The following is a 15,378-nucleotide window of genomic DNA, read 5'->3' as shown; positions in this document are numbered from 1 at the left end:
CTGGCAAACATACATTCAAAACAACAAGTTTTTTTGCTAATAACAAACAAATTTTTTAATAATAATTACTTATTTCTAGCCAAAATATTCCACAATTGTCCATGGAACATATTTGAAAGCCTGGCCGCAAATAAAATCTCAAGGGTTACATCACATGCAAAGAAAGCACATACATTTAGCAAAAGGTGTATTCGGCGATCCCAATGTTATAAGTGGGCTGCGTAGAAACGCACAAGTACTAATATATATTGATTTGGCCAAAGCACTGAATGACGGAATTAAATTTTATGAATCGGAGAATGGTGTTATTTTAACAGAGGGTGATGCTAGTGGGTATTTGAAACCTAACTACTTTATTGAAGCCATCAAAATCCCATGTGGTAGGTATACCCTTAAACTACATTATTTAGGAGAAGTTCCATCAATTGCTGATCCATGATAGCCTATTTAACACTTAGAAACCAACATCCATACATATGTGCTCACAAACTTTGGCATTTATAATATGAGTTTATAATATAAGGATAGTATTGTTGCTATTAAACTCAAACAAACTCAAACTCAAACATTCATTTATTCAATTAGACTACTATTTAGTAGCACTTTCGAATCGTCATTACATAGTATTTTTAACATTTACGGTTTTACCACCGATTCGGAAAGCAGTATCTATGGAGAAGAATCGGCAAGAAACTCCATAGTTGCTCTTTTAAAATAATGTCAATAAATTTACATAATATGTAACTTATATCTAACTACATAATATGCCAAAGAACTGTCCTGTGGTTTTTACGCGACAACCCTCCATGGGTCTTAAAAGTTCTAAAAGTTTATAAAATAAGTTTTTTCCATTTTTTTAAAGTTAAAAAACAATCAGGGCAAAAGCTATCATAAACAAACTATTTATTTCAAATTATTAAATAATGTGTTTATAATGACTTGTTTTTGAAGTAATTACTGCAAACATTAAGCTCATTTGGTAATGTCATGTTAATTAGTTTCAAATGTATAAGAAATGTCTCTATACACTAGCCTTGTTTTGATAAGTGAGGTTGTTTAAAACAACTAAATAAATTAAAAATATATTTTTTAATAACTAAAAATTATATTCAAGGTGAGAAATTGTATCCATAAAAAATGGCGCTCGTCGAACAACAAGCTGCGGCGTCACCAAAAAGGCGGGAAAACAGAGGAAAGAAACCCGCCGACAAAAATGGCGTTGACCCTTTGAAGATACATGTTTCAGGTGACATTTTATTTTGTAATTTGTTTATTATTGAAGCATAACTTTCGGCGCGTTGAGAGTAAAATTTCAAGGACGCGTCATAGCAATACTGTCACACCATGGCAACGATTTTGGTATGTTTGAGTCTTGCTAAAGAAGTTTCACTTCTGACACGTGTACTCGGCAATTTTAGATAAAAAACTTATTTATTATAACAGTATCATACATATAGATTTTATTTTAAAAATGAATAATATTTCAGGCTACCCTCCGTACACCAGGATAGATGACCTCAAAGAGGCATTTGCAGACTACAAAGTGAAACACATAAAACCAATGAAAAATTTCGCAATCATATCAATGGCGGACGCTCAGAGCTCACAGGACGCGATCGCTAATTCTGCTAAAATATGTGTTTACGGCGAGTTTCTGACAATCAAACCGTTCTCGGAGCAAGATCTGCAACGGAATAGGAGAGTGTTCGTGAAAAGCAAAGAGAAAAGTGAGTTTCATTCATTGATTTATGTTAATTTATTAATGAAAGTTTTGCAACTATGGCCATGTGTAATCTGAATAACATTAAATTTTTAATTTAATAAAATCGGACCAGTATGTAGTTCCTGAGATTAGCGCGTACAAAAAAAAAAACTTCAGCTTTATGATATTAAGCATAGATTTGAATGCCACAAAAGTAAACATTAAATGGTTTATTTTAGTTTTCATTCATATACCCTTTCACTGCATCTAAGTTTTCACAATAACTTATAAAATGTAATCTTCATTGCAGACGTTATAATCGAGCCGTCGAAGATAGAACTGTCGGGTGACTTCCTGCAGCAGCTGGACCAGGTGTTGGCTGCCGTTCGCCTAACCAAGGAGGAGGTCACCAGGATATCCAGGTTATACAGCGATTTGCAGAGCGTTCTCAGCGAGATATGGCCGGGTGAGTGTCCTAACTCTTGTGTACACACGTAAGAAGTGAAACTTCTTTATGACCTTATTTTTCAAAAACTTATTTACAACTTTACATGCAACTTTACAGAAATACGTCGAATCACGCGTGGTAGGGATAAGAAAAAGATGGTGCGTAACGGAAAAATGTCACGCGTAACGAAAAAATGTTACACACAATTTTTTTCCAACCCCGATAAAGAAGTTTCACTTCAAAAATACTAAAATTCAAATTAAACAAGTTATTCCCGAGAAGCGTCGAAGTGTCTCATGCGAAAGGTAGCGCGCTGCGCTTCTGAATATTATTATAATAAGGATAATGTTAATAAAAAATGACTGACCGGTTGGCTGAGTTGGTAGTGGCCCTGCCTTCCAAGCCCAAGGTTGTTGTTTCAATTCCCACCCAGGGCAAATATTTGTGTGAAGAACTGTTGTATGTGCGTTAATTATCTATATAAATGTATTTATTTAAAATTACATATATGTGTGTTTATCAACCATTTGGTTTCTATAACACAAGCGAAAGCTTAGTAAAAGACCAGATCGTGCCGTGTGTGAAAATTATCCTGAAATATTTATTTATTTTTAATAGTTTTGACAATGAAAAATGATCCGCGCTGCTCGCCGCCATATCTGCGTCGGACCTTAAACTTTGGGCGCGTTCCTATATGTCGTAGTGATTAATTGATCGTTGGGCGGTTTAGTACCTTTCTGTGTTTGATTTTACGCGAGTACTATTAATTTATAAATTAAAGGCTTTAAACGCGATTTATTCATTATATTAGTTGGATGGCTTCCGTCTCTAGACACACAAATACACATTGGACATTTACTATTTCAACACGTATCTTATGATTTTAATTAGAAAATTCCCGAATTTGCATTCGCGCGTGTGCATTGAAGTTGACTCGAGAGTCGAGTGTTTGTTTAATATAGAGAGTGGCAACGTCGCGCGCAATCGCTGTCCTGTGTACGGGCGCCCAGGCGCGGCGGTAAAAACGAACCGGCAACGTTTGCGGGAGCGGCGCTCCGAATTTTGCTATTTTTCCATAGAAAATCTTCTGTTTCACGCGCGCAGGGCACTGGCAAACCCTCTCTTGCACTCCTTTTGGATTTCGTATTAGGAAATGTACTAACTATTTTTTCATTGGAGCGCAATCGTGAGCGCTCCGCTTCGCGCGTTACTGTATAATACAGTATTATTCAGGTGTATGGAATGATGGAATGATGGATATATTCATTGGTATTGACAGTAGTTTTTTACGATTACGATTGATTTTAAATAGTAATAATTAATATTAATAATGAAATTAAGGAGTATGATTTTATTATAATTATTTATGGGAGTTCACTGCACCAGCGCTCCTTAGGGCGAGCCGCCTCTGCATTTCACACACTTTTATTTAATTTAGACAGGTACAAAATAGTATTATATTGTTTGATTTTACGCGAGTATTCAAATAATATAATGTATAAATCGTGTTTAAAATCCGTTAAAATCTTTAAATTTTAAAGGACGAAATAAAGGAATGAATATATCATTGAATGCCGGCCGTTATAATTTTACGTTGTTGAATTTTTATGAACTGTAAAATGTAAATGTTTCTCTATTCTAATCTCATTAAAATGACTCCACTATGATTTCTAAATTTATAATGCTGGTGTTGAATCAAACACAATAAATAATATCACATCACATTTTATTAAATTTATTACAAATATCAGTGTATCTTTTTTACAACCTAAGATTTATTAAAAAAGAAAATGGTCAATTTATTGCGTACAATAACATGAACTTGTTTACAGGATGTCACGCGTACCCCTTCGGCTCGATAACCACCGGGCTCGGCATCAAGACGAGCGACGCGGATTGCTTCGTGGACCTGCCCATACAGTTCAAGTACACAAACATAAACCACGTCAACAAGGCCAAGAGAATACTGCAGCAGTACCCGCAAATTTTCACGGAGATATACTCGATACCGAACGCTCACACGCCCATAGTGAAATTCTTTTACAAGCCCACGGAGACCAACTGCGACGTGTCCTTTAAGACGCTCCTGGGGGTTCGGAACAGCAAGCTCATCGCGTTTCTTCTGCACGCCGACCCTCGGCTGATTCCCGTGGCCGTGCTTGTGAAGTACTGGGCCAAAGTGCACGGATTCTCCGGCAGCGGCAGGCTCACCAACTACGCGCTCACCATGCTCCTCATCTTCTACCTCCAGCAGAAGCCCGTCTCGATCCTCCCTTCAGTCGCGTGGCTGCAAAGAGACTCCTCGACAGACCTCATCATTGACGAGTGGAACACGGGCTTCCTGGACCGCCACGACTTGTTACCTAAGGTGGAGAACGAGTCGCCCATCTCGGAGCTCATCGGCGGCTTCTTCGAGTACTACGCGACTTTCAACTTCGACGAGATGGTCGTGTGTCCGTTCCTCGGCTACCCGATAAAGAAGGCGGCCTTCGCGGACCTGGACACCTTGCCGGAGGAGTTGAGCCGGTACAAGAGGAACTTGATCGCCAAAACGGTGCTGCCGATGAAGTTCACGACGTCCATGTGCGTGCAGGACCCGCTCGAGCTGTGCCACAATGTCGCGTCGTCGGTCGGCTCGCGTTTGGCCGTGGAGATCAAGGCGTACTTCAAACTCGCCGCCGCGACGTACCATAAGGAGAAAAGCTCGGGCTGCGTCAATCTGCTGCGGGGCGTGTTGTTAGAGAAGCCCCCGGAGCCCCCGGGCGCCGCCCGCACAGAGTACCGCGCCAATGTGCACGCGAAAGAACTGGACCGGATCCCGGACGACGAGTGGAAGAGCGTCATTCGGAACGTGCTCAAGGTTATGTTCGAGCAGATCTGCCACGCGCCGCTGGAACCTATAGAGACCAAGAACGAAGGCAACAGGCACGTGGAGCTGTACGCCAGCGATGTGAGGAAAGCCGTGTGGAAGCGCAAGCGGTTCACGCGGTTATACGGCCACATGCCGGGCAGCTTCCTGGACAAACAGATCCGCATCTCCCAGGAGATCCTGGCGACGGACCGCGAGCTGCACGACCTGCGCGTCACGCTCAGCGTCAGTTTCCCGCGAGACGCGCGCAATGCGGCCCTGCAGCTGCGACACCTGCAAGGCGACAAGACCACCTTCCAGGAGTTCGGCAAGTTCTTCATCATCATGGTCAAGGGCTGGTTCTTTGTGCTCATGCGACCCTTCCTCAAGGCGAAAAAAACAGACGGAGCCGTCGCGGACGACCCAAAATCGGACAAGGACGCAGAAATTGAAGAAAAAATCGATTTAACCAACGGTCTACTCAAGGAAGGCGATTTAAACGGCTCAGAAGTTGTGACGAGTGTCGTAGAGAATGACACGGAAGCGAGCGACGACCCGTGATTTGTATAGATTGTTATTTTTCTACGCGAGTTTTAGTGAAATCAAAAGTTTATCAATCATGATATGGATTATAATATGTAGTTGTTAAGAATTCGAGAGCCGTTTCGAATAAATGGTATTAAAACACGTTTAAATTTGTTACTACAGTGTCGTTGTAGGCCGTAATGATGACGTTGTGACTTGTGTTATAGAGTACATATATACATTCGTTATACCTAGAAGCATGAAATTTGTTGGAATAGCTGTAGCTATTTAGTTCATTTGATTCCCAAATTATAATCATATAAAAAAAGTACAATTTATTATAGAGACTTTTCAGAATGATTTGTGATCACTTATTTGCACTTCAATAAATTAAGACAATAAAACCATATTATGTGTAGGTATATTTATTGTCTTTTTTTACTGACGTACACAGAAATAATTTTGACTTGTGTTATGTAAGTACAGACTATGTTTGGTGCCTCAAAGTTTTATCTAGCACGCCAACAATCTCATTTTTTGTTATTGTTTATAATCTACTACAAAATAACTTTTTTAAATCATAAAAAAATGCAATTGAGTACAATGACTACATATTTTTTACTGACACAAGCTTTTTAGGAATTTACCTAACGTGCAATTCACATTTAAACAAAATACATATGTATTGATTAAAACATTTTTTGTGCTTAAGTAAAATCACAAAAAAATCAATAAGATATTCAAAATAGATATGAGATAATATGTGGGTAACTCCAAGAAGCTTATATCTAATACACTGGAGATTTCAGTATGAACATTATCTTGTAACAAGAAAATATGGCCTTGAATGACGCCTGTATGTTTTTTTATCCCTTTCACACCCACTTGCCAAGTTAGGTGTGAAAGGGATAAAAAAACATCAGAAAAACATCAAACAGCTTCTTGGGTAACTCAAAGGAAATTAAATCTTATTAAGATGATTCCAAAAAAGTATAGATGGGGACGATTTTGACATATTATTAGATTAATTAGAAGCATAGATACACATTTTTTGGAATAATGTTTAAATGTATATATTCAAGTTTTCAGTTCAACAATAAATTAATTATAGGTGCATGAAATACATACTACAAATAATATCATTAGCCTTTACTCGTCTCGATAACATTTTAATTTTATAATCATGTTAAGATACCCTCTTTGCAAATTGCATTTGTGACGTCATATCATGGCGGCAAATAATGACTTATTACTACTTTTTTTTTCTTTAATTGACTTATGACAAAATAAACACACTATAGATATATTAATTTTATAAGTTAAGCGATTTATTTTGTAATAATTTTAATTTTTGAAAGCTTTGAACATTAAAGCCCTTTTTTATAACCTGTTTTTTTTTAAACCTGTTGGTTCTATGACTTTCTTATTGTGTTAAAATACTTATTATGTATTATCTTATAAATGTATTGTACACTATCATGCAGATGCACATTAAATAATACATTAAAAAGGCTACAAAAATTAAGGATTTGTATATGTTGTACAGTGTACGGCATACCTAAGCTAAGGATTCCATATCCCTCTAGCCGTGGCCATGGGAGCCATGAGTAGGAAATTACAGTAGAATCCTACTAATATTATAAATGCGAAAGTTTGTGAGGATGTGTGTGTGTTTGTTACTCTTTCACGCAAATACTACTGAATCGATTACAATGAAATTTAGCACACATATAGAGGGTAACTTGGATTAACACATAGGATAGGTTTCATCCCGAAAATCCCACGGGAACGGGAACTATGCGAGTTTTTTTTTCAAAACGCTGGCGAAGCCGTGGGCGGAAAGCTAGTACATCCATACTAATATTATAAATGCGAAAGTAACTCTGTCTGTCTGTCTGTTACTCAATCACGCCTAAACTACTGAACCAATTTGCATGAAATTTGGTATGGAGATATTTTGATACCCGAGAAAGGACATAGGCTACCTTTTATTGCGAAATATGTACCACGGGCGAAGCCGGGGCGGACCTCTAGTATTATATAAACTGAGGTAAAAGCGGCGTACGTGTAAATACACTTTCCGTTTATAGTCAGGTAATTAGCTGGGTTGCATTTAGGTTACGTTGCTTACTCTTTTCGGCTAATGGTTTATATGTACATATTTTCTATCTTTTTCTCACTAGTACGGAGTACGAACACATTCACGTACTCCGTGTACTATGTTTGTGTGAGGGTAAAATGTTTATGTAGATAACGCGGTACAGCTTTCATTGCTAGACCGCTTCTACGTCAGTTAGAAAACAATAATATTATATACCTACATTATTGTTTTCTAAGGAAATTAATTACAGTCTAGGGGTGATTGGAGCTCAAATACATCTATACTAATATTATAAAGCTGAAGAGTTTGTTTGTTTGAACGCGCTAATCTCAGGAACTACTGGTCCGATTTGAAAAATTATTTTGGTGTTAGATATTTATCGAGGAAGACCAATATATTTTCAAGCCAAGACCAACAGGAGCTCGAGCGGAGCAATGCGGGTGAAACAGCGGAGCACAGCTAGTCTAAAATAAAACGCTATGATAGTGAAAGTACTCTTCTGTTCATATTTAATATATTAAAAATTAAACTTCACATATGTTACAAATATAACAAAACAATCAATAATTATTACTCCCTAAACATATTTAATAATCTCTTAAATATCACAATAATTGACAAAACAACACTTTTCAGTCATTTAATTTGTTATTGTTAATTATTATTAATTATTTGTTGATTATGTTGATTTCTGTTATAATTAAATTTTCTCTTGAAATTCCTTGCACGTTCAATTGATCGTTGGTTCTTCTTTGTGTTGTTTCGTTTTTGAATTCCATGCGTTTTGATGTGATCATTTCTGAATATTGGTTTATTTGTAGGTACGGGAGATTCTTGAGTGTGCAACAAGTTTCTAAGAAAATTATCACTCGGCTCTTTATCATATAATTCTGCTGCCTTTTTAAATATGTCGATAATTCTTACTGCTAACTTGGGATGCACAGCGACTGCACAGTTGCGGCTGTGGTTCAATGGATCTTGCACACACATATACGTGTCTAAGCGAAGTGGCTGGCAAAGCTCTGATTTTACATTCGCAGAATACAATTTGAATTCTGGAGGCACTTTGTGTACGTCAATAAATTTTTCCCTCTCTATTATTCGTCCAGTGTACAATGATATTACACATTTATCGAATTTTAAGTTATAGTAATATTTAAAAAAATTCCCTAACAAAGAATACAAGTTCTCATTTTTGTCACATTTGTGTGTTATTTTAGTGAAAGCTGTATTCCAATTGTCAACAAGTCTTACGTCGTCTTTTTGTTGTAAAGCAATGAACGGACATATTATGTTTTTTTGTTGTAAATAAAAGATAACCAGTAAGGTCAAACAGTAATTTGGCATCAGATTCTCTCCGGAGAAGCGATGCACTTTGGACCAGTATTTGATAATGAGAGCTAGTTGTAGCACGCGCTCGTCACTCATCATGTAGTACTCCAATAAGTGGCTGTTGTATGCCGCCATGGGGCCCGAGAAACTTATGTCGCAGTGTCTTCTGGTTGGTATGTGGTAAAACTTAACAATGGGCACTTTTGCTTTAGTTATAGCTAATATATTTCGAAATCTATGGCGGTATAAATTAAGAATTTTCCTCGCTTGGACAACAAAGATGGCCCTCGGTTGGGTTAGCCATGGACGAAGATGACAAAGTATGTCAATATCACTGTCTTTTAATGCCAGACCCGTAACTACAGAACCAAACACTTCAAACTGACAACCTGAAATAAACATGAAGTCAATTATTTGATAAAAGTTGCATTTCAAATTCGTTTAAACTTTTGTTATGCTGTAAATAGTGGAAACTTTGATTGAAATTAGTAAATAATGTTTATGATAATTAAATAACAAATATTTACCTTGCCAAACTCTTTCAAAGATGTCTTGCAGTTCATCAAAAAGATCTTGCATATGTTCGACATCTTCCTTACTCATTCTAATGTACTGTAATATTTCTTTTACTTGGGTGTCAAAATCTCCACTAAAATATAACCCTGATGTATCCAATATATCTGAAAAATAGAAAGGATCTTAATAATACAAGATGTGCATAATTTGGTAAATTTTAAGTCTGGATCTACTAAACAAAATCTTGGAAAGCAGCTGGAGAAGTGTTGTTATCTGAACAGTGTAATTGTTATTTAATATTATTTAGTTATTTATATTTATAATCACAATTTAAATCAAATTGTGAAGAGATTTGGATATATTTAAAATGCATCTACACTAATGTTATAAAGAGGAAAACTTTGTTTGTTTGTTTGATTGTAATGAATAAGCTCATAAAACTACTGGACCGATTTTAAAAATTCTTTCACCATTCGAAAGCTACATTATCCACGAGTAATATAGGATAGGTTTTATAAAGCAAGTATTTTATATAACTACATGGTAGACTAAGATTATAAAGCAAATCTGTTTATATTCATTGCAGTTGAAAACTCACTGTCCATTTTTTATTTCAATCAATCAAAAATAAATATTTTTATAGGCAATTATTATTTGTACTTATTTGCATTTACAATTATGTATTATTCTATACAGTTTTAACAATAAACAATTGTATTGTTTGATTTCTTTGAAATTATAATAACAAATAACAATGTCAATTCACTCAATGTATGACTGGTGACATTGACGTATGGACGTAGAAAGTATCTATGTATTCCAATTTTCGTAAAAACATTTTACAATACTTAGCGAACATGTAGTGAATCTAGCGACAGCCACAGCTCATTATCGTTGCTGTCGCTGTGTTGTTACATTCTAGTTACAAAAATTATTAATATGTTGTAGAATGTAGGGGTTTCATTGGGTAAACAAAAAAAAACAGAAACATTTACAAAACCGAAGTTCATAGTATAACCGTATAACGGAATGGCGTTTGCAACTCTTTTTGAAAGCTTTTTGACAGGGGATTCCCTTGATCACCAACTCAAACTATTATTTTTTTCAATAATTAGGCTAGCCGCACTAATGAAATTTATTATGGTATGGTATTTAAATTAGTGTTTATGTTTTTATAGTTTATAATTAAGGTCTTATTTTAGGTCTATAAAATAATCTTAATCTTAAATCCAATACGTCATATTTACGTTCACACATGAATCTAGTTGAGAGATGGCTACAATCTGTATCACTGCGGGAGGGACGGTACATTGATAAAATTATTTTCAACTAGCTACGTCCCGCGGTTACACCCGCATAATTAAGTTTTCCTTTTTAATCAATATTCCTATGAAAATATTATAATAAAAAATTTTACTTCTTAAAACATCAGCTATCTGTCAGTGAAAGTTCCGTCAAAATCGGTCCAGCCATTCCGGAGATTAACCGGAACAAACAGACAAAAATTTAAAAAATACCGGTTTGCCTGGTATATGTACCGTGTTTACATTCGAATACGTTTTTTTTAGTAAAGAGCGGTAAGTATATTTTAGTATTAAAAAACTAAAAATGACACATTCGATACTCCGACAAAGCCGTGCAAAATGTTGGTCGGAATACCGGGGGTCTGTGAAATATCTGGGTAATAGTGTAAAATACAGCTGTTATGTTGAGAAATTAAACCTTAAAAATTTATCCTTGTACCAACTCCTTAACAAAGAAAACATGAAATTGAATAAAAAAAAAATTAAAGACTAAAACCATCGAGATATACAGGGTGTCCCGCTATTGGTATACTAAGCGCGAAGGAACTTGTAGTTTTGCATACACTGATCACGTAAAAAATACTTTAAAAAAAAAATTACGTCCAAAATTTTTTGCTAATTTTTTCCTGAAAATCCATGTTTTCTTCTCTAGCTTCGCGCAGCCGGCATATACCGCTTCTCTAATATGAGCATTTTATCTATGAAAACATAATCTTAAACGATAGCTCACGTGCTGGTGGCAAAGTTGGGCGGCTCGCTTGTTATGGGTGTGCACATAGAGTTTTAAGAATTCATCTATTTGAAAAAAAAATGCGTCTGGAATTTTTTAATTATTTTTTACGTACTCAGCGTATGCAAAACTATAACCTCCTTTGAGCTCAGTATACCAACAGTGGGACACCCTGTATATGTACTACGTACCTCTATGACTAAAACCCGACTAACTACTATAGCTCGCTCTAAAAAGTACGAAGCAATAAAACAGTCTCCTCTGATAGAGAATTGTTTAAAGGATAGCCGTGGTCGTATACCACTTTCCCGTCCGATTAGGGCCCCTCTGGCCTCCTCCACTCAAGCGACAGCTCAAGCCGAGGTTCGTGGTCCCCGTCAAGGGGGGACGCCCTTGTGCATGTCGCTACCAGGGTGAACCTTCAGTTCACCCCCGCGTCCGCGTTAAAATGTAGAAGCCCTTCTGGCTAACATTGAGAGACACCACACAAAAAAAAAAAAAAAAAAGTATACCACTTAGATTTATATTGTGCTATATGTAGTCGGGATTTAGATTGTAAACTTTATATTTATTTAACTTATTTTGGAATTCATATTATATGAATTAAGTTAATTTGAAATGTAAAGCACATTTCAAATCATGAGATACCACATGCTACTTTTTTTATTCTTTAATTTAGGTCCCCAGAGGGCGCGGTAGTAGTCAATTTAACGACAACAAGTATAATCAAGCAACTTATAACCAGAGTCCAGAGGGACAACGAAGAGGCTTCTAACGGCACCTTATTGTCTAATTATAATTACTAGTTTATCACATCCATACCCATACACATACAGGTCAAAATCATAACTCCTCCTTATGCTTTGCCGTATGCCGTCGCGTGGGTACAAAATTATGGTAAAAACTAAAATATTAATTAAAGGGAGACCTCTCAACATAATATGCTGCTTATGAATAGAAAATTTCATACTCAATATAATTATATTATTAAAGTGAAACTTTTATTACATCGTCTCAAACTTTTTGGTCTGTGTAGCGCATGTCGCGTGACGGTCGAACCGTACGATAACCGTACGATAATTATCGTACAAATACGATAATTTTGTGCCTAAGTTTCACTTTTACCGTGGTTTCATAAAACCACATAACATTTTTTCATTCTTAAAAATTATTGTCGGTTCTCTATTGATACTTGGAAGTTAAAGTAATGACTGTGTTAGAAGCGGAATAAGAAAAAAACAACAAAATAGTTCAAAAATATTTATTACAAATAAAAGCTGTTTCAATAAAATATCGACATTTTATTCACATTTTTGATACAATTGTCCGTATTTAAGCAAAAAGGAACCACCCAGCAAAAACGCACTTCTGAGATATCAAAGGATTTACAAAAACATTTGCAGCTCTGTTAGATGAAGTAAAATTAAAATTTATTTTATTTAAATTCATTGATAAATTACTTATTTAAGTATGTGTATATAAATTTGCTCTGAATATTCTTAAACTTTCTAGATAATTAAGAAAATGTGCATGTGGTTCCTTTTAACATTTATCAATTAATAGGTTTTCTCTTATACAAAAAGGAACCACATCCCAGGGATTTAATGATATAAATGAAACTATGTATTTATAATATCGTAATTAAAGCTTTAATTAATAAAATATATAAAATAATACTTATATAGGACGTTTATTCTACGTTATCATCGAATTGGATTTCGAAATCCATCGTGTCTAGTCCATCTATGTGGTCTTCTATTGCATCATCACTAATGAGACCGTTATAAAAACTGTGCATCTTGTGGAATGAGATGTAATATGGACTGAATATCGCTAGAAGGTGAAAAAAGCTTCTCCAGAGGCAGCGACGTATAAGGTTCTTCGTTATCTTCTGTAATAAATAGAAAAAAGCTTTAAATCAAAATAATAAAGCCGCGTGGCTTTTATACGTAGGTAGGTATATGGCGACAGCAAAATATTATTAGTTCTTATAAAGCCGTGTCCCTACTAGACGACTAAGTATGTTGTATGTACATGCGCCATGTACAAAAAACTGGCTAAGTGCGAGTCGGACTCGCGCAACGAAGAGTTCCGTACCATTATCTATAAAAACGCCAAAAAAATCACGGCTTATTGTATGGGAGCTTCTTAAATATTTATTAAGCTATTGCATAGCTTCTATCGCGGGCCTTGAGCGCGGGGACCGAATCGAGAAATTCCGTTACGAAAAAACCTCACGCTCTCCACTCCGACGGGCTCGGAGGTGTGGCTTGAAGGCATGCTATGCAATAGCTTTACCGTGGCAGTCCCCGAGTACCACACGTCTTTTTTTATTCTGTTTTTTAGTATCTGTTACAGCGGCATCAGAAATACATCATATGAAATTTCGACTATCTAACTGTCACGGTTCATGAGACAGAGGGATAGACAGACGGACAGCGGAGTCTTATTAATAGGGTGTCGTTTTACCCTTTGGGTACGGAACCCTAAAAATCATGCGCAACAGTGGCAACCCTAGCAAAAAATTAAATAAACTTGTTAAAATTTTGAATTTCGCAGGCTAGGGCCTTGTTCCGGTCAAAACAGTAGCCGCGCGAGTTTTAAAATCAAACATCTAATTATATGCGCTGAATGATGTGGCTGAATGTACTGAATCTGAATCTAAACGTATTTTACCAAAATAGTAGGTAGGTACCTAGATCATCGACAGTTATTTTTAAAACAGGGTTTAGACTTTAGTAGTTTCATCTCACAATGACAGATGAATCGTAACAAAATGATCTCTTAATTCGACTCGCCGCGCCTTCGTGAACAACGACATTGTCGTTAAAATACGTAAATCCACAGAGGATTCCTCTTGTACTTACTTAATGAACTATCTTCTTAAAATCACACCACAATCGGGAATGAATCAAAAGTGGATAAAGCAAATACCTGCATCTCAGATTCAATAAGTACTTAAATGCATTAAATAAAACTACTTACCCGTTGTATCTTCATTATTATCTTCGGTGTTCGTCTCCAATGCTTTTCTTACCAATTGCTTGCTTATTTATTACTAAACATTTTCACATTTAATTTTAAAGGTAATTAACAAAAACAATAGAACTTACTTCGCGGAGGAAAAAAACACCGTCACGTATTCGAACTACTTCGCTGAATGTCACCTATATTGACAGATGTTCGACGTTTTACTTAAAAAATTGGAGTTTTGCACTTAAGTAATGAAATACGTTGTTTAAAGATGAGAAGCATTGTAACAAGTCAAGGCATTTGGTTCCATATAGCGATGATGGGTTTCAGAATGTTTTACAATATTTATTTATGCATAATAGAACCGAATGCTTGTGGTTTTATTTTGCAATAAAAAATTACAATTAAATTATGTATTTATTTTACGCATAACCATACCACAGAAACCTGGTTCTATTTTGTGTATTAAAAATAATTGTTATTAATAGAAATATGTGTAATGTATAATGGTACCAAGTAGGTGTGGATCTGTTTTGTATAAAATGACATGATAGTAATATCGTTTATTTGTTTGAACAAAGCAGTCCCGTGGTGCTGTGGTTCGGTTTTGCTTAATATGGTATTATTCGTTGTTGCTGGTGGTTCCTTTCTGCTTTTAGTATACCTTGTTTCCAACGTAAAAATCATGTGGTTCTTGTTTGTATAAGAATTTAGACCACTTTTGAATGAGTATTCTTCAATAAAAGTAAAAAACGAAATTTGTCGAGTGGTTCCATTTTGCATAAATACGGACAATTTAATTTATTTGAAAAATAAACGATATTTTTTTCACTACGTAACTAGTTTCTATTGGAATACGTATTGTAAATTATATATATTTGTAAATTATATAATTTTTA

At 35.7% G+C, this 15,378-nt stretch overlaps 2 protein-coding genes across 5 annotated transcripts; one reads left to right on the top strand and one right to left on the bottom strand.

Moving 5' to 3' along the window:
- Window positions 1-120: 120 nt before the first annotated feature.
- On the top strand, window positions 121-6,909 carry LOC149486876 (speckle targeted PIP5K1A-regulated poly(A) polymerase-like). 2 transcript variants are annotated; one of them, XM_089696994.1, is made up of 6 exons: window positions 121-185; window positions 318-380; window positions 1,115-1,246; window positions 1,488-1,727; window positions 2,013-2,168; window positions 3,983-6,909. In XM_089696994.1, exons 3-6 carry the CDS (start codon window positions 1,138-1,140, stop codon window positions 5,557-5,559), a joined length of 2,082 nt encoding a protein of 693 aa, XP_089553120.1. In that variant the 5' UTR covers window positions 121-185; window positions 318-380; window positions 1,115-1,137; the 3' UTR covers window positions 5,560-6,909. The 2 variants fall into 2 exon arrangements, with proteins under 2 accessions (XP_089553120.1, XP_089553119.1); XM_089696993.1 differs by having other exon boundaries at window positions 163-235.
- A 1,198-nt stretch (window positions 6,910-8,107) lies between these two features.
- On the bottom strand, window positions 8,108-10,232 carry LOC149486875 (uncharacterized). 3 transcript variants are annotated; one of them, XM_089697172.1, is made up of 3 exons: window positions 10,071-10,232; window positions 9,484-9,636; window positions 8,108-9,345 (listed from the first exon to the last, which is right to left on the bottom strand). In XM_089697172.1, the coding sequence occupies exons 1-3, from the start codon at window positions 10,075-10,077 to the stop codon at window positions 8,279-8,281; spliced, it is 1,227 nt and encodes a 408-aa protein (XP_089553298.1). In that variant the 5' UTR covers window positions 10,078-10,232; the 3' UTR covers window positions 8,108-8,278. The 3 variants fall into 3 exon arrangements, with proteins under 3 accessions (XP_089553298.1, XP_089553300.1, XP_089553299.1); XM_089697174.1 differs by having other exon boundaries at window positions 10,147-10,190; XM_089697173.1 differs by lacking the exon at window positions 10,071-10,232 and adding an exon at window positions 9,943-9,988.
- Between the last annotated feature and the right edge of the window lie 5,146 nt (window positions 10,233-15,378).

The sequence above is a fragment of the Colias philodice genome, chromosome 7 (genome assembly GCF_061535455.1).
Source record: "Colias philodice isolate Cphi_HAF_F1 chromosome 7, ilColPhil1 Martin Lab GWU primary, whole genome shotgun sequence".
NCBI lineage: Eukaryota > Metazoa > Arthropoda > Insecta > Lepidoptera > Pieridae > Colias > Colias philodice.
The sequence above is the reverse complement of the archived record's forward strand: the minus strand, read 5'-3'. Positions and strand labels throughout refer to the sequence as shown.

Bases quoted from the DNA above. Each gene is read 5' to 3' on its own strand.
- LOC149486876 (XM_089696994.1), top strand. From the start codon at position 1,138: ATGGCGCTCGTCGAACAACAAGCTGCGGCGTCACCAAAAAGGCGGGAA. The intron at 1,728-2,012 runs GTGAGTTTCATT...TCTTCATTGCAG, and splicing joins CGTGAAAAGCAAAGAGAAAA to ACGTTATAATCGAGCCGTCG. The intron at 2,169-3,982 runs GTGAGTGTCCTA...ACTTGTTTACAG, and splicing joins TCTCAGCGAGATATGGCCGG to GATGTCACGCGTACCCCTTC.
- LOC149486875 (XM_089697172.1), bottom strand. The intron at 9,346-9,483 runs GTAAATATTTGT...TGTTTATTTCAG, and splicing joins CTTTGAAAGAGTTTGGCAAG to GTTGTCAGTTTGAAGTGTTT.